Below are 24585 nucleotides of genomic sequence, written 5' to 3'. Positions count from 1 at the left end.
ATGTAATCGGAAACATACTCCATTCAAACCGTTGTGTTTTTTTTTAAATTGTTCTTTTTAAAGATTTTATTTATTTATTGGACAGAGAGAGACACAGGGAGAGAAGGAACACCAGCAGGGGAAGTGGGAGAGGGAGAAGCAGGCTTCCTGCTGAGCAGGGAGCCCGATGTGGGGCTCGATCTCAGGACCCTGGGATCATGACCTGAGCCAAAGGCAGATGCTTAACTGACTGAGCCACCCAGGTGCCCCCCAACTGTTTTTGAATTGACATTTTAGGTTGGGGAATTGCTGTGGGCCATCCATTAATAACTTCTTACCTTGTTAGGATTACACAATTATTAGACTCATGTGGTCACTAATGTTCCCAAATAAATTATGACCCATCATTATTTTGATTCTGATAGTGAAATAAGATGTAGCTTTTGTTCTGTATTAATGTTTAGTTCATGATATGAATAGTCCAATTTTCAGATATACATGTATGTTTGTATGTTCTGGAATAAGGGCTTATACATAATTGTATGAGTTTATTTTCTTTTAAGTCTCTTATTACTATCCTATTTTTAAGATTTTATTTATTTAATTAAGAGAGAAAGAGTGGAGGGAGGCACCAAGGGGGAGGGAGAGGGACAAGCAGATTCCCCATTGAGCACAAAGCCACACAGGGGCTCAGGGCTTGATACCAGAATCCTGAATCCCAGGACCCTGAGATTATGACTCAAGCAGAAACCAAGAGTAAGTCGCTCAACCAACTGAGCCACCCAGGTGCCCCTCTTATTACTAGCCTTTAATGCTCATTTCAATCATCACCTCTGACTGGCTAACTGGTATCAAAACCTCAAATGATGCACATATTAATTAAGAATGCAGATTCCTTTAATTTGTTCAATAAAAATACTTTCTAAAAATGTAACAAAAAATACAAACTTCCCGTCTTTTACATTCAGCTAAATTTTTTATTAGATCATAGTCATCGGTAAATGTACTCTTCTGCCGAAGCTGAAAATACTTTTAATAAGAAAGAAAGAAAGAAAGAAAGAAAGAAAGAAAGAAAGAAAGAAAGAAAGAAAAGAAAACACAACTGTTTTGGGTCCAATTATGAATTGCAGAGAACTATCATTCCTAATTACTAAATAGCTACAGAATTCCCATTTAAGTCAACTCGGCTACACTTGAAAATAAACCTAGAATTTAAATGTTATAATTACTTATAATTAATTTTGCTTCTGCACACAAAAAGAAGGCTCAATTCAAAAGCAAGCCTAGGGTAGGACATGTGCTTTACAAATCTCTCTGCGTGGTCTTAGCACAGATGACATCAAAGATTGAAAAACTTCATGGGAGGCAGTTTATTTCCCCTTATGTAAATTAATCTTAATTTTGATAGCTTCCTCACCCCTCTACTCCAAAAAAAGATAATCTGTAATAATTCTAAACTTTTTTTTACGTTACCACTTAAATCTTCTAGAAAACCCCAATATAAAAGCATATTTAAGGAATTTCTGAACATAAAATAACTACTTACTTTTAATTCATAAGAATGGGTATAATTAGATCTCAAAGATGGAAGCAGAGAGCATCTATTACTTGTACATTAGCAGAATCAATGACCCAAGGAAATCCAATGATAATTTCTCAGGCAAGATTACTGAGGGTATGACTTTTAGACCTCAAATGCTGTTAATGTTCTCTTGGGAAAGACTAAAGGCTCCCAGTATCAATCTTTAATTTCTAGGCATATCCCTCTGGATACCACCAATCAGTTCCCCCAGTGTAGGCAGCTTTCATGTCGATTTGGAGACAGAAAACATTTTGGTCATTACTTCATGCCATGTATCATTAAAATACATGTGTTATAATTGCATATTTCTCAAAAAAAGCAATTAACTAAACCCAAACAATATGGACTGCTGGAAAGAATTCTAATGAGAAAAAACAAAAAAACAATGACCACTTCTTTTTTAACTCAATTTTGTTAACCAAGCCTTCTTCTCTGGGTTTAGACATGCTTATTTACTGTTACTTAAAATAAAGTCACAAGCAACCTTGCTGCTTATATGAAATTCTCTTCCTATAAGAATCACCTGATACAGCACATATTCTAACAAAAGCACACATTGCAAGATTGATTTATAAGGGAAAATGACAATATTCAGGTTAGGTAAATGGCAAAGTTTAGCATTCACTTAAGATTCTGTGTACCTGATGATTTACAATCAGTTGAGCACATCTTAAATTAAAACATGTATGTACATCAACACCAAAAACATAAATTCCTGTTCTGTGATTTTGTTCAGTTTGCCTACCTACTTTTTCTGTATTTTTCCATGTAAGTAGCGGTGCTTTTGAGTTTACAAAGCAAAGTATGGAATCCCCAGGACTGTGGTGGGTATCAGGATAACCCTAGAAACCCTCACTAATCCTTGACAGGGAGGAAAAAAAAAATAAATTCCATTTTCTTTCTGCTGTGTAGATCTCGGAGGGAGTAGCTCAGTGTACAGGACTCATTCTCCAGCTTTTCTTCTAATAATAAAGAAATTATCCAAAAACAGTCTTTGGAATTAACAGAAATGTATTTGAATTCTGGTTTTGCCGCTCCCTAGATGTGTGACTTTGGGCAAGTCATTAATGTCTTTAGACCTCTGTGTTACCTCCCACTAGAATCAGGATAAAATAGTATCAAATCTTGGTATCAAATCTTAGAGTACATATAATAAGTTGATGAAATAATACATGTAAAGACATTAGTAACTGGCACATGACACTCAGTAAGTGTTACTGTTATCATTATTTCTGAAAGTCATTCATTTTCGTCAACTTTATTACAATAAAATTCACCAGTGAATTTTTATAATGTATACAGTAGCACAAGTAGACAAGTATACAATGTCTACAATGTAGACAATAGTCATAAAATAAAACATTTCATTATCCTAAAAAGTTCCTCCATGTAGTTACAGACTTTTGAGACTTGAAGAAATTTTTGTGGCATCTAGTCCAATCTTCTTATATTATAGATGAGGAAATCAAAGACCTGTAAAGAACAGGAAATTATCCGTGCTAACCTATCCATGCACTGTCAAATCGGTTAAATATCTCAAATCTTCTTCCTTTGGATTGAGTTCTCTTCTTCTTTACCACACTGGCTCCAGGAAACCACAAGATTCTAGGGAAGGCTAGGCATTCCAAAGAGCAATACAAAGAAATGCAGCAACACAAAGGACCAGGGCCAGTGATCACAGGACCAGGGAACAACAGATATTGCCCTCATTTGGAATGCAAGCACTGAAGAGGTTACTTGCTCTTTTAATCTGGCAGCACCTATAAAATGCTCTTAATTGTTGGGAGTTCAGAAATTTCAAAAGTGAATATCCAAGGATAATATATTTAAGGAAAAATGAATATGTACTTTAAATAAATAACTATGAATTTGGGAGTGGGATGGGTATACAATAGAAAGACAACATTGTATTTGAAAAACAAGAAAGACTCCACCCACCATAGACACAAAACAAAAATCACGTGAGTTTTTGACCAAATCTTTTGTTGTTCTTAGGAGAATCTAATGTTTCTTTGTTAGGAGAAACATTTGCTTATCTCATGTGAAGGTTGGATGATCTTGTTTCCCAGCCCTGATTGGACATTTTAAGCATTACAGAGTATGCCAGTCAAGATCACAGAATTCCGGCACTGCTGGTACCCTTGAAATAAAAGGGTCTTACACTTCCTATCACCTTTCCTTCATCAAAAGCCTGGGTGAAAGTAATGAAATATATACATGATAGATAAATACAGTCATTTTCTAACATTTTATTTATATTCACTAAAATAATTTTGCAGAACTATGAATCATCTTGTACTTTTTAAGTTGACATCCAATTTTTTCTCATTTTATCTTTAAATATTAGCTTCAAATATGTGTAAAAGCTAGTGTTTTTTTTCTAATATTAACATTTAAAAGGAAAATGTGAAATGGCTCTTTCACATGTTTTCAATGAAATCTAATTATCATGGTGATTAGATGCCCACTATCATCTATTACGAAAAAAAATGAACAAGTTATTCTTCAAAAATCTACCATCATTCCTTTTTCATCCTGTTCTTGTATTCCCACTCTATGCCCCCATATAATCTTATCCTTATAAAATAAGTTCAGTGTATGAAAATCTTTTCTAGACAATTCTATACTTAACTACAGCCAATGTGTACAAGTATATTTGTTTATAATATTCTATGATCATCTATGTTGACCAAGGCAAAACAAATGTATTACAAATTTTAATATATAATCATTAAGGACAACAGGTAGAATGTTATTAGGAACACATTGCTTAATGAAATAGATGATGGATGTTCTTGCTTTGTTTTGATTAGTTCGTGTATCCTCTTCTAAAATAAAGCAGGTTTCAAGATCAATTATATTTTTTGTTCTTACAGACATATTTATTGAGATAACTTGTTCTCACATAAATATGTGGGAATGAAGAGTTTTGCTACAGCAAAGAAGCTCAATTCATTGAATTCCTTTCAAGTAATAAGATAAAAATTCACATATTGATCACTCATTAAAAATATATCTATAGTGATCTAATTACTAGATTAGTTCTTCATTCAATTTTATTGAAAGCAAAGAATTAGAAGCCACATGATTGGCAAAAGAAATTATTTTCTAGTCATTGGTATCATTTAAATTGTCCTTTTGATTAGGCCCTCACCCAGAGTTAAGGCACCATATAGATTCCTTTTGTGTGAAATCTATGACTTTCTTTTGTAAAGTGAGAGAAAAGCAATTATGAAAGAGAAATTAGGAAAGGAGAATAGACAGGAAGCTTCTGGCATGATGAATTGACCACTGGCAAATTGTCAGGCACATCAGTTCCAGGAAACTATACATATGGCAGTTGAAGATTTGGAAATGGATTTCCTTAAGACTATTCCTGCCTGAGTGCCTGGTGAAAAGTCTTAATGGACTCCCAGGGGAAAGCATATCCCAGCATGAAGACCACTGGAGTAACAAATGTAAATCTATTTTATCTATGAAAGATTTTCCTCTATGTTGCTCCTCAGACCTCTATTAATTTACTTCATCAGAAAGCTACATGCTTCCCTAGAACCACCCTCATTGAGATATAATATATCTTGATATTTTTTAAGGCTAAAACATGAAAAAAAAATCATATACCATTAACTAAGTGTATAATTAACTCAAGCCTGCACCTGAGAACCAATTGGAAAAAAAAAGGTATCTAAAGAAAGATGTGGCATTTTCTATAAAGTGGTTATTGAAAAAATTTCAATTAGAGTTCTTTCATTAAAGTCTCTTGCAATAAACTCTTAATAGTCATTTCTACTTGGAAATGTTTGTCAATCCTGAGTAATTAATATATTTTATTATATTATATTAAAAAGATTAGAGAATATTTGTGTTTCTACTTTTATCTTGACTACTAGGCTCCTGAGAGCCAGATTTAATGTTAATTCATTGTCAGTATTTCTTAACTATAAAATACGCTTCCCCTTTTTCTTATGATTGTATATATATTTTTTCTTATGGCATATATGTAATTTAACCTATAATACTCTTTTTTTTAATATTTAAGGTACAAAGGATGGAGGAATGAAAATATAAATAATTAAAATATCCACAATCTAGCCATGTATCTGAAGAGGCTAATTGTCTTATGGCAATTACTATATGTTAGGAAACTGGCAGTTAGTTTATCTTGTTTAATTTCAAATCATTAGGTATGACTTTCAAACACTTGTCAGATTGCAGGAGATTACTATATCATATATTTCATTTATAGAGTTGAAGCTGTTCTATAACTTAATAGCATATCTACACACGGTAACCTACAGCTATTGGTTCCAGATTAGACCAGCTGCCAATACTTGTGACAGGACTTGTGACAACAAGAGTAATCATAGTTGGCAGCAACAGTAGTTTAAAAAACCCCACCTCATTGCCTTGCTCCTACTTTCCACCAATTTTGAAAGAAAAGTTTGCAACTCTTGTCTAATACACATAAGTGTCAAGATGTGAAAAATTATCTTCATTAGGACATATCATAGTTAATTGCTTGAAAATTATGTGAATTTTGGGGGGTCTGGCTGGCCCAGTCAGAAGAGCATGGGACTCTCGATCTCAAGGTCATGAGTTTGAGCCCCACATTGTGCGTAGAAATTGCTAAAAAAATAAATAAACTTAAAAAAATGTGAATTTGGAGACTCAGAAGCTCAAAGGTAGAGTCTTGCACCCATTATAATCAATGAGTTCCTAAATTCCAGGATTTAGGTTGTGACACATTCTTAAAAAAAAAAAAAAAAAGGCTGGATGTATCATTAAAAGTCCATTCATAGTGTTCACAGTGCAAGTGTTTTAGGTAACAGGTTTTTGGACCATTCGAAATTGAGTCATTCATTATATATATTTTTATATATTTTTAGTATATTAATAGCTTTCTGAATGAATACTAACAATCTTAACTGGAAAACAACAGTTATCACATTTATTATGGTCTAGATGTACATCTAATATGATAGATGGTTGTTTACACGTTGGGTAAGACCTCATTCTCTGAATGTAACTTTATGGGGAACATACTTTGAATTTAGGTTAATGTAAGGGAACTGAACTCAGACATCCCTGTGAAATGTTTTAATATTTTCTTTTGTAGATAGATACCACTAGATGATAAACCATTAGAGACCTAAGTTCAACAAAGGATTGCAATAAATAATATAGGTATAAATATGATGTTAACTAATGAACTTGTTAATGGCCTATTTACAGACTAATATCCTGCTTATTTCTTAAGTTCTATCAGACTTATTGTGCAAAAGAAATTAAGATAAAAATTATAGTTAGTTCTATAGAATATAGTCATTTCAACTCTATTCTGAAAAAAGCTCATGTGTACAGATGTATGTATGAAAATACTGGAAAAACAACATACAGACAAAATGTTAGTAGCTATCAGAATACAGCTAATTTTTATTTTCTTCTCTGAACTTTTCTGTATTTTACAAATGTACTATGTGTACATATACATCTTTCAATACCGATGAATAAAAACAGTCAAATATAAAAAAAAATGACAGAATTCTGACTGACAATTTTTTTGTACAAGACAAAGACTTGGAATGGAATATATTCTAAGTTCCAGCTCCACTGTTTCTAGCTATATGACCTTACAGAATATTGCTTAATCATATAGTCCAATTGTGATACTGAGAAGATACATTGTAAGGGAGGTGCTGTGTGTCCCTTCAGGACCTTCAGTATGGAATTTTGCTTCTACAGTAGGTTGCATGGCTACTGATGGATTATTAAGAATAAGCATCCCATGCCTAACCTGTTCCCCATCTCTGCAGTCTCCTTACTATTGATTTGGGTGTCCTTTCTCTAGGGCAGACAAAACATGCAATTATCCCAATGAGCAGGAAAGTAATTAACTGGGTAAGAAATATGCCCAGAGTCCATTTTATCCCAAGCATTCAATTAGTTAAGAGTAACCAGGCAAAAGATAAGCAGCCTTCTAAAAAGTCTAATAAGGTAAAAACAGCTGGGACAACCCCCTTGTAACATAATAGGAATAAATACAATGACAATAAAGCCATGCTGAAATACCCCAGCTTAAATAATGGAAAGAATGGCTTTACAAAGACAAACTCTGGGACCACCTCCTAATTCTACCAAGCCTGAGGAATAAAGGAGACTCTTGTCCCTAATTCCTATCCCTGGTAACAGATATTATACTGTTAAATAAATGTACTTTTTTCTGGAGAGAAAACATGAAACAATGTGAAGGAAAGTGTCAAGTGGTCAGGACTTGTATAACAATGTGAATGATTGAGTTCTCAATACTGTGTTTAAGAGCATGAATTTTCTAATTGATTTTCTCAAATCTGCTATCCATTCATTCATTTGTTCATTCACCCATTTACCAAACATGCATAGAGCACTTTTTAGGTGTAAGGACCGATTCTAAGCAATTTCAAGCCAGCATTTAAAAAGCAAAAAAGTTGGGGAGGGGAAAATTTTGGCTTTGAATTCTGGTTCTGACATAAACTCTTTGTGTGGGACAGACCCAGGTTTTGGGGCCTGAAGTGTATATAATTTATAGACTCCACTATAAGAAAAAGCGTATAAAATTAGGACTACAGGCCCATGCGAGTGAGAAGCCTTGAGGCTGAAGCTTCATCAAATTCACGGAAATCTGCCTCTAGGGCTGGATGTGATTTTGTGCTTTAGTTTCCTCCATCCAAGGTCTGAGTCCCAACCTCACAGGCAGATGGAATCTGTGTAAGTGATGGCATCCAGGACACGGAAGACATGCGACTCTGTCCAATCTGGAGCTAATAAAAAAAAAAAAAATCTGGATCTGCATGTTTATTGTCTGTGCTTTGTCAGTTTGCTCACCCAGAGACATCCTTGGCATCCTCTGCCGAAGCAGTTTACTGGGTGGCCACCCGTTATGGGGGCTAAGCTCGCTCAAAATAAGGTCACCAAAAATACAGGACATCCAATTGAATTTGAATTTAAGATGAACAACGTCTAATTTTTTTGTGTAAGCATGTCCCATGCAATATTTGAGTGTCTTGAATTTGTTTTTTGTTAAATCTTGCAACTAACTAAAACAAGCTTACGTTCAATTCTTGGCTCAGGTGCTTATGGCTGTATTATGTGACCTTAAAGCAAGTTATTTGAGACTCTGCTTTTCCGTCTGTTAAACGGGGGCAAAAATGTTTCTGACTGTATTGTTGACAGTTAAACGAGACCATAGATGTACGTAAAGTGCTTTGCGCAGTGCCGGGTGCCGGGGGGCTCGGTAAAATGCCAGCTAGCAGTGCTATCAGACAGAGGGCATGCTGCAGAGTTAGCTGCGTGGCTTCCCACAGCCCACAGCAGCCCATAGCTGCTCCCTTCATTTTTTCCTCCCAGAAAAGTACAGATAGTCTTGCTGATTTCTGAGAAGCCCAGACAAATGCTGGAATGCCCAAGAAAGTTTAAACAACATAGTGCCCTCTGGGAAGGAATAAAGGAGTGCATCTGGCCTTAGGTAGTCTTTTCTGCTCAGTTAATTGGATTCACTGAACCCTCTTTCACAATGACAAAAAGTAAATGTTTGGAATAGAAACCTTTCCTGAGTCTAGTAGAACACCAACATTTCAAATAAACATTTTGATCAAACATTTCATCACATAGATCGTATTTGCCCACAAAGAAGCTTCTGCACCGATGTGCACTGGTTTTCTCCTTCCCAAAATATTTGCTTGGCATTTTCTCGACACGGGTCGAGGACACCAAAAATGAAATCTTTTTCCTTTGTTTTCAGTTTATTTCTTTAACGATCAATTGTAGGACTCACTTTTATTGCATAATGATTTTTTTTTCTTAATGTTTTATTCGGTTAAAGCTAATGGTACATGGTGAGGAATACTTCAGTCTGAGTGAATGAAACCTTTTACTTGTTCTTTGGTTAATTTTCTTACATTCAAGCTAGGAACAACTTGAAGCTCAGGCTCTTTCTCCTTCCGATCTTTAGCCCAAGTTGTGCATCTGTAATTGCCCTCTTTAATGGTTTCTTTCTTGACTCTTTTATTTATTCAACAAAATGTTTTGCAGATAATGTTTTAACCCTAGGAATACAAAGAGAAATAACTTTCGACCTCCTTTCTCAAGGTGCACACAGCTTAGAAGAAGAGACAAACAAAGGAGTTTTTCCACTATATTATTAAAAATTTGGTCACAGAAATATGTCCTACATATCAATGAAGTACAGAAGAAAAAGTATCTAACTGTGCCAGGGGATGGGATAAGGTCAGAAGAAATGAGGACAAAAGAGGTAATGATGAAGACAAGTTTTAGAGAGTAGATACAAGTTCATTAAGAGGATACAAATAGCAATTAATTACCAAGAGGGAAAATCACATATATCAGAGAAAGTAGAAATGCTTGGTGAAACTGAAGATATTTATAAGAGTAGGAAAGGTATATACAAGGTATATATAAGGCTAGGAAAATAGGCTGCACGTGGATTTTTATTTTTATTTTTTATTTATTTTTTTTTAGATTTTATTTATTTATTTGACAGAGATAGAGACAGCTAGCGAGAGAGGGAACACAAGCAGGGGGAGTGGGAGAGGAAGAAGCGGGCTCCCAGCAGAGGAGCCTGATATGGGGCTCGATCCCATAACGCCGGGATCACGCCCTGAGCCGAAGGCAGAAGCCCAACCGCTGTGCCACCCAGGCGCCCCTGCACATGGATTTTTAAAAGACTTTCATGTCATTCTGGGGAGTTTAGGTTCTACTCTGTAGGAAATTAGGAATCTAGGGCAAGATTTGTGTTATAGAAATATCAGTCTGCCTATAGGTTCTGTGGAGGTTGAAGTGGCAGAGAAAGATGGGGCAGGGAAAACAATTAGAAAGCTATTAAAATAATAAAAACAACAGATGACGAAGGTCTGAGCCAAGGTAGAGACAGTGAGAATGTGGAGGAGAGGATGAATTTAAATGTTATATAGGAAGTGGAGTGAAAAAAAATGAAGACAGGGAAGTCGTGGTTGATTCCTGGATTCCTACATCTCTGTGTGAATCTTATAGAGAAATTGGATTCACACAAACATGTAAACACATACGAAACACACCAAAGATAATATGACTCTCAAAATATGTTGCATGTATACATTGCACTAAAAATTCCTAAGCAAATTGCACCATTAAATGTGTTTAACCATTTATGAATGTTATTAATATTTAATTATTATGTTATTAATAGAACATGAGGCTAGAAAGCCACATGGCAATTTTTGGAAAATCTGAGATTACAGATTTTACACCCAACAAAAAGTTGCCAAGGTCTATTAATTTCTTGGAAAGAAGCTGCTCATATATGAAATTGTAGTCTAGCCGTTATGCTAAATATGAATACAACTTACTATTTTCCCATTGCTTTTCATTAGGTTATTGTTTTGATTTGTAATTGTTTTATTAATTATTAAATATATGCAAAATTATATTTATAATATACTGAATCATAAAGAATAATACTGAAATGAAGATCCATATATTCTCCTACCCAGCTCTAGAAATGGAATATGGCCAATACCTTGAACTTCTGGTGTGCCCCTCAGTGATCACATCAACTTCCCTTCACACACCGCATCCTTAGGTGACTACAAATTTTGGAATTAATTATCTCCTTACCTTTTTTTCCAGTTTAGCCAATATCTTCATATTCATATTCAATAGTTATCATTTTACCTATAAAATAATTCTACATATGTACTCTTAGTGATTTTTATCTTTTGCCAAACGATATACTCTCATAATTCATCCATGTTGATGTGCTCATCCTTTGACTCTGATATAGAGGATTTTTTATGAACATATTTTGATTTGTTTATCCATTCACCTGCAGTTTGGCCTATTACAGATATTCCTGCTTTAAACAATCTTGAGTGTGTCTCCTTATGCATATGGTACATGAAAATCATCAGCTGTCATTAGCTTAGAATTCTGTTTTATCTTTTTCTATCTTTTACTTTCAAAGACGTGAAAGTCCTTATATTTTGGGGATATCTCTTGGTAACTGTACATTGTATAATGATTCTCAATCCATGTACTTAAAACTTTTTTTTTAAGATTTATTTATTTATTTATTTGACAGAGAGAGAAAGAGACAGCCAGCGAGAGAGGGAACACAGGCAGGGGGAGTGGGAGAGGAAGAAGCAGGCTCATAGCGGAGGAGCCTGATGTGGGGCTCAATCCCAGGACTCTGGGATCATGCCCTGAGCCGAAGACAGACGCTTAATGACTGAGCCACCCAGGTGCCCCATATTTAAAAACTTTTATATATATTTATTTGTATATTTTCTATTAAGTATAAGTTAAACTACAAGAGAAAAATAAAAACTACTATCAAATAGAATCAGAAAGCTGTTGCTATGAGCATTGAAACATTGTCCTACATTTAGGAGAAAAAAATGAAGCTCGACTGATATGAAATTTTTTTTATAATAATATTTTTTATTATATTTTGTTAGTCCACCATACAGTATATCCCTAGTTTTTGATGTAAAGTTCCATGATTCATTACTTGCGTATAACACCCAGTGCACCATGCAATACATGCCCTCCGTACTACCCATCACCAGCCTATCCCATTCCCCCTCGATTGACACGAAATTTATACTCAGCAACAAGTAAGGGCCACTGGGAAGGAAGAATATAAACAGAGGTAGTTCATAAGGAAATTGTACCATGGTCATACCCCAGGCTAAGGTTGAATGAAATTTACCACAACCACGAGTCAACAGCACCTCAGAACGCCAGGAGGTCCTGATCCTGAGCTGACCAGAGCTAATTTGTGAGGTAGAAGTATATGTCTTTGAGAGCACCACCATTCTTCTTTCTTGGATGTGTGCCCTTCTTAGGGCCTTCACGCTGTCTGCTGACTACACAGAACACTCACATCCCTGCCAACTAGCTGCACATCCTTTCAACAGACATGTCCATTTTCGCATTCTCACGGCAAACTTGTACAATATCCAAGACCAGAAATTCTCAGTCAGTGACCCCTAAATTTTCATCAAAGTATAAATTTTATTCTTGTAACTAAACTGCTTTTGCTCTGGGTTATAAAAGAACACTTAGTTGAATAGCCTGTGAAAAGTGTAGAAAGCAAGTGAGCAAGAGATAAGTATTGCACTGTGAGGTCAAGCTAACATCCTGCAAAGGCAGAATGTTTACTAAGTCATATGAAAATTTAGCCTCTTTATTATACAATAGAGCTTAGTGGAGACAGTAAACAGTTTTCAGAAAACAGAAGCAAGGTACTGAAGGGGTGACAGCTGAAACACTACTAAATTCAGAAGTTCATATGCTTGGGGCGCCTCGGTGGCTCAGTCCTTAAGCGTCTGCCTTAGGCTCAGGTCATGATCCCAGCAACCTGGGATCAAGACCTGCATCGCTGCTCAGAGGGGAGCCTGCTTCTCCGTCTCCAGCTCCCCCCTGCTTGTGTTCACTCTCTCGCGCTCTCTCTGTCAAATAAATAAATAAATAATCTAGGGGCGCCTGGGCGGCGCAGGGGTTGGGCGTCTGCCTTCGGCTCAGGGCGTGATCCCGGGGTTATGGGATCAAGCCCCACATCAGGCTCTTCAGCTATGAGCCTGCTTCTTCCTCTCCCACTCCCCCTGCTTGTGTTCCCTCTCTCGCTGCCTGTTTCTGTCTCTTTCAAATAAGTAAATAAAATCTTTAAAACAAAACAAAAAAAAAACCCCAATAAATAAATAATCTAAAAAAAAGAAAAGAAGTACATATGCTTCTGGAGCATCGGAAGCAACAGAACGAGAGCGCAGAGGACGAACTGGAACTTCCTGAGGTCCTCATGAAAACTTGCAATTACACACAGCCCGTTTCAGTTGTTTCAGAAACAGAGACCCTTGCCAGTGTTGTAGCTTGTTGCTCCAGAAGAAGCTTCATGAGTTTGCGTCGGCCTGTTTGGCCAACCTTGGCCCAGAGACCGCCGCGCGGTGGAAGGCACTGATCCCAAGCCTGGAGGGTGGTTTGAAGGTGAGGAGCTACAGCAGTTTCTTGAGGATATCCAGACCCAGTGTAGCTTTCAATATTAATCTCCAAATATCCCTCTGCTGCTGAGGAAGCTGCATCCCCAGCACAGCACGGCGGTCCCAGGGTCTGGAGCTGACTTACACAGAAATTCTACTGCAGAAGACACTTGGGGTTCCTTTGGATAGAACAATCCAGCTTGGTTGCGGGTTAGACTGCTATTTCAAACTTGACTCTTGGACCCTGATAACCTGACCTTGCCTCTGGGAAGGGTATGATGGGATGATACACATAGAAGCTACACTGTTGACAACCTCATACCACTGCTATGGCCCCTGTACTATTTTAATTTTTTAAAAAGACTTTATTGATAATTATAATAATCATGGATACTTTTACTGTTAATCATGGGCACGTTTATTGAGATGCAGTCTTATACTATGATAGTGATTATATATGAACATTGAAATTTTTTTAACCTCCCCCGAACTCCAGCATTTGTAAGTATGTTGCGAATACCAAATGTCTGAGGATTTCTGTTGTAGATTTCAGCTCTGTCAGGGTAGTGACTGTCGCCTGCTTAGTGAATAAAGGCACATGGGTAGTGCTAGAGAAATACCCCTTGAATGAGTGAATGCTTTCCTCTGCCTTGTTTTCTACTAGGGACAATTTGATATATTTGTTTGTGTTAACTCATTTAAGCTGATAAAAGGTGAAAATATTTAGTGAGAAGTTAAATATTTAACAGAAACTCAAAGCCTTATCACAAAGAATCCTATTCGGCTGATGAGGAATTTCAGACAAAGGTGTCAGGCTACTGGGGAACTAGAAATCAGGATAATATGTAAATTCAGCCAACTTCTTAAATCACAAAAATCAACGACATGACAATAGAAGGGAAAATATGTAGCAGGAATCATTTATTTTATCAATTCCTTAAATAAATATTAACATATTCTAAAGACAAACACCACACCTTAATGGGAGGATACTGACAATAAATATAAAAAATAAGAAAATTAAGTAGTATGTTAGAATGTGTTAAGTGCTGTGGAAAAAATACTAAGACCAAAGAAAAGGAGTTCAAGAAAGCAGAACAGAGGAAAATTAAAAATTCATTCATTCATTCATTCACTCACGTAGTCACTCAGTCAACAGTTCTCAAGCATCTACTTTGTCCTCAGTATTCAGAATATAAAGATGAATTAGACGTGGCCCTGCTTAGTCAAGTTAACATACGTGAACTGGAACAGCCAAGCTGTTGTTTGTAAATTCTCTAATAAAAATGGGTATAGAATGCTATGGGGGCTTTCAGTAATAGCTAGCAATTCAGGGAAGACTTCAGAGATAAACACTATTTGCATTAGATCTTAAGAACTGGGTAAGATTTAATCAGTTGAGAGGAGAGAAAGGACATTCTAGGCAACAAAAACAACTAATGCAACAGCATGGAGATATAAAAAAGGATAGCAATTCAAGGAAAGGTAAAAATTCTGTTGTAGTGGAAGCATAATTACGACAGAAAGCCAACAAGCAGGCATGTGGTGGAGTCCATTAGGGGTGAAGGAGTAGCTTTGCAGCGGATGAACTTGGAAAGGAATCCGTCTAGCCAATATACATTAAGAGTTTCTACATACCCTGAATGCATTTGTATGCTGTCCTGTATTTTGATCATACAAAACAGCAGGCTTAAAAGTACTGTGGAACAAAGCAGTATACTTTTGTGTTTACCATGGGTGTGCTTGGCTTTAACTAGACCCAGAATACAGAAATCCAAACTTACAAAACAGATAAAATAGGATGTGATTATTTTGTGAACAAAGGGATTCTTAACTTTATAAAAGGATTTACGTTCTTTGTTCTCAAGTACAAAAGTAGTGCCTGAGCTTGCCAAATCCCTGGATATTAGGAGTCTCCCATAATGGAGCTATTCCTGACACGCTCTGACTCTTCAGTGGAACAATTTTTTTTCCTGCTTTGTTTTTAAAGTTAATATATATATACACAGAACCAACTCTATAGAAGACATGAACTTGTATTTTCAATATTTTAGTAAACATTTTGTTTAGCTGCCAACCCTCCCCTCTCTTACCTATAAACAAACTGAAGGGCAGAAAGGGAAAGGAATCATTCAAAGTAGCCCTTATGGGGTCAGATCAGAACATCCTGGAGTTGGCGCTGGAGAAGCGACAAATAAAGCTGATGGCGGAAGTGAGGGCCCCTGAATTTGTAGGAGACACCGTGGGGGCCATTGGAAGTGTATAATAGTTGCACCAAGATTCCTGGTAATGATGGGGATTTGGGGTACAGGAAACGTGAGGAAGCAAATGTGATGATCAAAATCTCATAAGGAATATCTGTATCTGGAAGATAAGCTTACCAAATTCCTTAATATAGTGATGTTTCATGGGAATATAGTGTTGTCAGTCAGTGTCTTTATCAGTTGGTATTCCTAAACATTTCAACTTTTAGAGCACTGTCGTATGGGTTAATTTTTTAATTTAAAGACAACACAAACAGGTGGGGGGGATGAGCAAAATGGGTGGAAGGGAGAGGGAGATACAAGGTTCCAGTTATGGAATGAAGAAGTCATGGAAATAAAGGCACAGTATGAAGAATATAGTCAGTGATATTCTAATAGCATCGCATAGAGACAGATGGCAGCTACACTTGCGGTGAACACAGTATAATCCATAAACGTGTTGAAACACTATGTTGTACACTTGAAACTAACATATTGTGTGTCAACTATACTCAGATTTTTAAAAAATGTAATAAATTAATTAAAAATAAATAAAAATAACACAAAGGATTTGGGAATGACTTCCTCCAGGTATGCTTACTGCCACACCTCTTCAGAATACTAGCGTTAATGCCTTAATTTGTTAAAGGTTCAGTTTAATGTTTAAGTTGATAGATAGCAATAGTTTTAAAAGTAAGATTTAAATATACTAATAAGGGTTCATATACATAAACCATTTACTGTACTGACCAAACATCTGTTCTTCCAAAACACTAAAATATGTGTGTGAGAGTGTATTTTCAACATCTAAAGGTAACATACTTAACATTACGTTTGCCCCTTAATACCAGAACAAAATGCAAGGATGTCTTTCCTTTTCTTTTCTTTTTTTACATGAGATATTTTATTTTATTTTATTTTTAATTTAAAATCAATTAATTAACATATAATGTATTATTGGTTTCAGAGATAGGGGCCAGTGATGCATCAGTCTTATATAATACCCAGTGCTCATTACATCATGTGCCCTCCTTAATGCCCATCACCCAGTTACCCCATTCCCCCATTGCCCTCCCCTCCAGCAACTCTGTTTCCTATGATGAAGAGACTCTTGTTGTTTGTCTCTCTCTCTGGTTTCGTCTTGTTTTATTTTTAAGGATGTCTTTTCTTAAAACTGATCAACGGTTCTTAGCCAGTACAATATGGCAAGAAGAAGACAAAAGACATTAAAAAAAAAAAAGACAAAAGATAAAATGATAGAAGTAAAATTTTCCTTATTCATAAATTGTGTGATTGTTGTTGGGGAGGAAAAATAATTTTTCTCTACTCTCTTTTGTTCTTGGCTGAGACCCCCTGTATCAAAAGACAGATTAATAGGAGAAAAACAAATAGAAGTTTAATAACATGAGTACTTTCTATATACAGGGGAGAGAGCCCAGAAAACTGAGTAATTCCCCAAAATGGCTTAAGCTAATACCTTAAATACCATCTTCAGCCAACTACAAAAGAAAGATGTTGTGGGGGGTGAGAAAAAGGGAGGTCTGTTAATTGGGGGATCATGAGGAAAAGCACAGTAACAAGTAAGGCTGTGGTTAAGCAGATCTAAATCCTTCCCTTCTCCATTGATAAGAGTTTCTGGAGATTTAGTCATCTTTCTATTCCTTGTACAGAGAGGGAGAGACACTCTTACAGATGGAGGTTCCCTAATAAACGTAAATGTTTCTTACAAAAGGGCAACTTCTACTCTGTTTTTCAGAGGTTCTTCTGTGTCTGCACCTTCTTACAAATAATAAACCTAAAATAATTCTTATGCCCAAGGCATATCTGGGGGTGGCAAATTCTGCTCCCCTTCATTGTCTACATAGAAAATACTAAGAAATACTGAAAAAAAGAAAACCCTGCTAGAAAAATTGGTGAATTTAACAAGGTTGCAGAATAAAAGGTCAATATAAAAGCAATTGTATTTCTAACAACAGACAATTGGAAAATTAAGTTAAAACTAAAGCCAAAAAAAATTTAACAATGTTTGGAGGAGGCGCCTGACCATGGGTGACATGTTCCAGGGTCCAGAGAGCGAGGGTGGCCGGTCGGCTCCAGGGCTATGAAACCCTTGGGAGGAGAGGTGAGCAATCTTTTTGGAAGCTGCTCCTTTGAGCAGGCCCAACAGGATGGCATCTAATATTTTTGGACCAACTCAAGAGCCTTAGAACATACCGAAAAGGACCAATCCTGCAGAGGGGAAAGGAAGTAGTATCTTTGACGAATCGATGCCTGTGTAGGCTCCGTGTCTGAACCCACCTGGTGGGAAGGCCAGTGATATTTTTGGGTCCCCACTCTCTGCCACTTCATCTTTGGCACACCCAAAACAAACCCAAGAACCATGCGTTCTCGTGTGAAGGAGAAGACCCCAAATCGGCCCTTAAAACTGCAATGAGCATCTGTCCCAGAGAAGAGCTGGTGACAAGGGTGGCCCTGGAGAAGTAGGCTGAGCTCAGCAGCCCATGCCTCTGGGTGAAAGCCATGAGGCCAGGTTGGGCCCGTGGTCTGCTTCTCACAACAAAGTCCTGAGCCTGCCTGGAGACGAACCCAGGAACTCCTTCTACGAAGAGACTGCTGCTTTCCCTGTAGCCAGCCAAGACACCAGAGAGGTAGGATTTCAGATAGTTTCCTTTAGCCCAAAGGAGCCAGGCGGGGAGGTGGTCCTTTGTGTACCTGAACACGCTGCCCGCTCTGCTGCCATCCCAGAGCCACGAGGACCCCACCTTCCTGACCGTTGCCAAGATCATGTCCTGATGGGGATGAAGTGTGACTTCCCGTGTGTAATACTCCCTTACGACTGCTGACGTGACAGGACTCTGTGAGCAGCGTGAGGGCAGGTGGTACAAGTTCACGGGGTGGTCTGGTGACGTGGGGCTGCCTACAGTCTCTTCGCACCAGTGCTCTGCTGGCTGACCTGGGGTCCAGGAATCACTAGGTAACAGGGTTTAAAGCCTTGACAAGAAAATAAAAAACAACTTGTCTGTTGCTGTTGTATCGAGGAGCGAAGCTATAAGTCAAAACACTAATAGCGGGAGTGAGAGTCTCTGGCCGGCCCCTCAGGTCCTCACACCGTTCACTAAGGCATGGTTTCTGACCCGGGGACTGCAGCAGCTGGTCCCCCAGCACCTCCTTTCCAGTCAGCCCCAAGAGTGTTGCTCTGCACCCTTCCTGAGATACCTCAGTTGCTTGTTCTCCACAGCTGTTAACAAAAACCAAGAAGTAGTTCTCAGTCTCAGCGTTACGGAAAGCTTTTGTGTCCAGGTCCTCTGAGGTGCTCCATCTTTGCCATCTAAAAGCTTGGCCAGATCTTATGTGGGAATTTCTGCCTTTCATTTCCAGGCTGATCTTCTATGAATTATTCCCTTCTTTTCTCCTCAGCCTACAGTCTAGGGCTTTGCCTATCACCAATGGGGTGGACAACTCCTTTTACAAGTCCCTCTTCTTTCTGTTTGGAAAGCCCCCGACTTCTGCAACTTTAAAACTCTGTCCACGTGCATCCAGATAATGGGGTTATTTAAATCCTTTATCTATCTTATTTTATTCCTATTGACGGTGGGAAGAAGAGATGTTCCAGAACCTTGGGGTCTTAGGTTTGAATCTTTAATCTCTAAAGTAAAGAGCTATTCTAAAATACCAGCTTTACATAAGTGACTGTTGACTCCGATCTGTTTCTGACACCATTCTAGGAAAAAGTCATTTGCTCCGATACAGGAAAGAGGAAGAAAAGTTTGCTTAGCCGCTCTTTATAAAACTTTGCAGAACCTCTGGACCATGTTCAGCTTCCAGAAGAGACCTGGAGACCTTGGGCCAGAAGATTAAGTAGTTTGACAACAAAATCTCAAATGGTCAATTCCACGATTCTTGCAAAGAAACATAGTGGCTGGCCAGAGTCACGTTGCCTTAACCCATCAGGCAAAAATTCTCCCAGTTGGCTCCTAAAGGCTACAGTCTCTGTTCTTCTATTTCTCTCATGTTGGACCAACAGTTAACAGAGGACAGGGTTTGGGTGGGGTAGTTATTGATATGAGTGGTTATTGATATTAGCCTACAAAGCTAATGGCAGGTGCTAAAAATACCTCCATTGTTGTTACAATTTTAAAAAGCAACAACGTTGTTTATTCGCAATCACAGTGGCCTAGGCAGTTAAGTGCCTGCAGGAGCAAGCTATCTGCTGAGCTACACCTCTTACACCTGGCGCATTGACGGGTCTGCACATGGCTTTGTTAACCAAAAACGATTTCCTTCCTTTCAACTGCCCTGTTCATGCAGGGGTGAAAAACATTCTGTGCTACTCTCTCATTCTCTCAAATGCTCTTCCTATCTCCACTCTTCAAATGGCCATTTGTAAAAAAAGTTTTTTCTTATAAATCCAGAGCATTTTTTCCCCATTCAAAAATGTCATAAGTGGTGGTTAGGGTTTAACCCCAAACACGCTAATTTACTTAACAGCGCAATGTTCGAATGGTAGAAATGAACTGCCATCTATGACTGTTTTGTTTTGCTTTTTAATATGCAAGAAAATGATTTGTGAATTCTAAACTGTATTGCCAGGAACCCTGACCTTGTAGTCCACCCAGTGAGAGGAAGAGCTCTCTAGTTCTGTCCACTGGCAGGGAGCTTGGGTGGAGATGGGGGAGGCAGATGTGGGAATGGAGGTGAACAGGGACTGTAGCAAGAGCCTCTGCACAGCAAGACAGATGCCCTGCCTCACATTTCCTTGCATCTTCCCCTCCCTGGGGCCATAGGAAGGGGTTTAGAGTAGTATGGTCACTGGGAGAAGCAGGGGAGGAGTTTCTGCTGCTCCTGTGAGCCCGAGGAGGGTGGCCATTCATATTTGAAAATGCTCTATGTGTTCCGGACTGCCTGTATTTGGAAGATTCATTAACTCTTAGCATCCTGTTCTCAACCTCTAAGCTGCATTGAGCAATTATTAGTCTGTATTTTTATTAAGCCTTAAAACTTTTTATGTGCATTTGGTGCCAAGTATTTTCTAGAGCTGTGTCAAAAACAAGAAGCCTGTGCTCACATCACAATGCAGTTTTGACAGGGGCACTTTGTTGTTTTTATAAAGCAGGATTGGGCATAACTATTGAATAAAACTTAGCAATCATGTAAAAAAAAAGAATTTAACAATGTTTAATTAACATCAAAAGAATATCTAAATAAACAGAATGATAAACTATTTTCAAAAACTGGAAGACTCAAACTGTTAAAATGTTCATTTTCTCCAGATTAATCAATGTATTCAACGAAACCTCAAATTTTTAGTAGTCTTTTTGTTGATGAACTGATTCTAAAATTTACATGAAGAAGCAAAGGATTTAAAATAGTCAAAATCTTGAAGAAGAACAAGATTGGTGGGTGTACATTGCCTGAATTCAAGACTTATAATATAGTTATAATCATGATAACATTGTATTGATACAACAATAAACCTCCAGTTCAATGGAACAGAATAGAGATTCCATAAAGAGATCATACACATATGATCAAATAATTTTTAGAAAGGCGTCAATTCAATTCAATGAAGGAAAAAGTCTTTTCAATAAATTTGCTAAAGCTACTGGGTATCCCTACTGAAATTTATGAGCCTCAACCCAGTATCATATTACATACAAAATTTAATTTCACACGAACCAGACCTAAATGTAAAAACTCTAAACTTTCTAGAAGAAAACAGAAGAGGAAAACTTCACTACCGTAAAGTAGGCAAAGATTTATTAGATGAGATAACATAACAAAGAGATAGCAATCTTCACCTACATTCATATCTTCCTATCTTCAAATGACATTATCAAGAGAATGAAAAGGCTACCCATCGACTGGGAGAAAATATCTGTGATATGTGACTCTGACAAAAAAAAAGCTTGTATCCAAATCATATAAAGACTCACTATAACTCAATAATAAAAAGTCAACCAATCTAGTAAAAAAATGGGCACTCATCTGGACACATACACAAGAAAATATCCCCAACAAAAATCTTCATTTCTTTTAACTGTTACCATCATAGCCTCAGCCTCAGTTTTTTTGTCATAATTATTTTTGGTGATAACAACCCAGTGATAATATCCAAGCAGAATCTACTGAAGTGGAGGCAGAGAAGCCCCACATACAAAGATAATAAGGTTTTAATGGCTATTCTATTCCCGCACATACCCAGCCCATTACAGAGTTATCATTCAGCTTTATAGCATCACAAGCATATAAAGGTTAACTGCAGGGCTTCATGCGCTTTCCCTTATCCTGGAATTTTCCCAGGGCTATCCATTGAAGAGCAGATTGATCTCATCTCAAACCCAATGGAACTGGGACAGGAATTTTAAATCGATTTAACCAAATTGACAAAATGCAATCCCTTTGCTGCATAAACAAAGATGTACCTAGAAATGTTATTGTATTAGTGTATTTGAACACTAAATCTAATCAGAGCATAATTACTTAATTACTGTTTTATTACACAGGTAATGTCTATTAAATCAAGCCTCTTAAATGCCATTCACGCTTACATGATCCTACGAAAAGTCCCTGTTAGTTTTCTTAATAGAGGAAAAGCTATAAATAGGCACATCTCAAATTATGCAAGTACCACCTTCAAATTTATAAACCAAATTATTACTATTGAATCAGTTTCATCCCCATTCATTAATATTTTAAATTTGAACTTTTTTGCTGAATTGGGAGGTAATACATGCTCATAAGAAAAAAACAGAGTATGCAAAAAATGTAAAGGAGAAAAGAATTTCACTTAATCAGGAGATCCAGATGAAAATCATTGTTAAAATTTTTAGTGCTACTTTTCATTATTTTTCATAACTTTTGTTTGTATACCTGAGACCATATAGTGACACATTTTTATGCTGCCTTTTTTTATTGACCAATACATAAATTATATGTGTTAATTGCCTACTTAAGTTTGAAATAAGGGTAATTTTGTGTACACATTTTGGACAAACAGAAAATTAGAAAGACTGAAACAAAAACATAAATTCCCACAGCCAAGAGATGAGTTTTACTGTACATTGTATTGCCACTGAATTTTTTCCATGCTATTATTACTACTTAGCTTGTGTATGAAGTTTTAGATCCTCAACTAATTTAATTTAGTAAGTATATTGTACACATTTTTATTACACCCCTTACTAGCAATAGACACTAATTTTTAAAACCCATCAAATTGTTTAGTGATATATAGTTTTTGTTATATTAATCTCCATTTCTTTGTTTCTAATGAGGTTAGCTATGTTTTTGAGGTTAGACATGTTTTCAAATATTCTTTGTTGTTTTTCCAAAGAAGTATTACCACTTTCTTAATAGTTTGTCACATTTCTTTGAAGTTAAGGATATCAACTTTTGTCTGGCATATCAGGTGCAAAGTATTTTCCCACTCTGCCTTCTAATATGCTTAGTCTTTTGCATACAGATGTTTTAAAATGATCAGGCAATCCAATAGATCTCCAGTTATGTAATTTTATATATCGCTTTCAAGTTTAGAAAGCCTCTACATATCCAGCCCTTTATTGATATTTGCTGACATTCCTTCTTTTCGATAAGTTTATTTCCCAGGTATGTCCATTATAAAATCCCTACATATTTATGTCTATTCACTTTTTTTTTCTACTTAAGAATCCATTACTTTCCCATTTCTTGCCTTCCTTATGGCTGCCTTTTTAAAAACTTTCTAGCTTCTGATGCTGTCTCACTCATTTATCTTTCTTAAGTCATAGCCCATAGGGACATAAGTTTACCTTTGAGTATGTATCTTGAACTATCCTAGAAATTTTGGTATGTATTATTCTCATTTCAATTATTTTCTAAAGACATTTTAATTGCATTTTTATTCCCTCTTTAAATTGCTATTCAATGGAATCTTAATTAGTTTTTAGTGTTGTGCATATTTGGACAAAAGATGTAAACTAGCACATCCAGTTACCATTTTTTAAAAAGTTGGGGGTTTTTGCATGGCTTTGGATATGATTAAATTTTTCAAACATTTCTCACACATTTGACAAAATGTATATTTTCTATTTGTGAGCATAAATTTATATTGTTCATAAGTGTTTGTGCTTATTTACTTTGCGTCTTGATTTATCATAGCACTAAGCTAAAGCATCTCACTATGATGGTTTTTGATGTCAAATTATTTATAATATTTTTGTTGCTATATGGAGATTTATTGTTGTTATCCTTTCACAATGGATTTTATCAAGAGAATTACCCACTGTCCCATTCAATGCTTTTTTTTCTCCTTGAGTTCCATTTTGATATTATTATTGTGACTTTTGCTTCCATCTTTTTTTTTTGCATTTGTGTTAAGAGGAGAGTTTAACTCACATATAAATGTCATTATAAATATGTTTAATCTTAGTTCTTTTATTTTATGCCTTCTCTATTTTTTTGGCTTATTAGGTACTTCGTATTCTTGTGGGGTGTTTTTGTTTTTTTTTTTTTTTTTGGTAGGCTTTTTTTATTTGCTTTTACCCCCTACATTTGCCAAGTAGAAATTCTATTTTTAGTTCTACCTGGAGTTGTCCACAGGTTTAACAAATATTTAAATGAACATCTTACTTTTTGAAAGTAGTTACTTAGAAATATGCATTTAAAATAGGTGTATTTAGGGGCACCTGGGTAGCGCAGTCCTTAAGCGTCTGCCTTCAGCTTAGGGTGTGATCCCGGCATTCCAGGATCGAGTCCCACATCGGGCTCCTCCGGTAGGAGCCTGCTTCTTCCTCTC

The 24585-nt window shown here is 36.7% G+C and overlaps 1 protein-coding gene and 1 pseudogene across 1 annotated transcript; both read left to right on the top strand.

Moving 5' to 3' along the window:
* Positions 1 to 13322: 13322 nt before the first annotated feature.
* LOC109489995 lies at positions 13323 to 13635 on the top strand (annotated as a pseudogene).
* Positions 13636 to 17866: 4231 nt separating this feature from the next.
* LOC100469177 (jupiter microtubule associated homolog 2) lies at positions 17867 to 18655 on the top strand. The gene is given in 5 exon segments (XM_011227824.3): positions 17867 to 17897; positions 17900 to 17951; positions 17953 to 18175; positions 18177 to 18249; positions 18252 to 18655. Coding segments are annotated over 5 exon segments (783 nt in total).
* The last annotated feature ends 5930 nt before the right edge of the window (positions 18656 to 24585 follow it).

This window comes from Ailuropoda melanoleuca, chromosome 5 (assembly GCF_002007445.2).
Source record: "Ailuropoda melanoleuca isolate Jingjing chromosome 5, ASM200744v2, whole genome shotgun sequence".
In the NCBI taxonomy this organism is placed as follows: Eukaryota; Metazoa; Chordata; class Mammalia; order Carnivora; family Ursidae; genus Ailuropoda; species Ailuropoda melanoleuca.
Note: the sequence above shows the minus strand (reverse complement) of the source record. Positions and strands in the feature narration are given on the sequence as shown.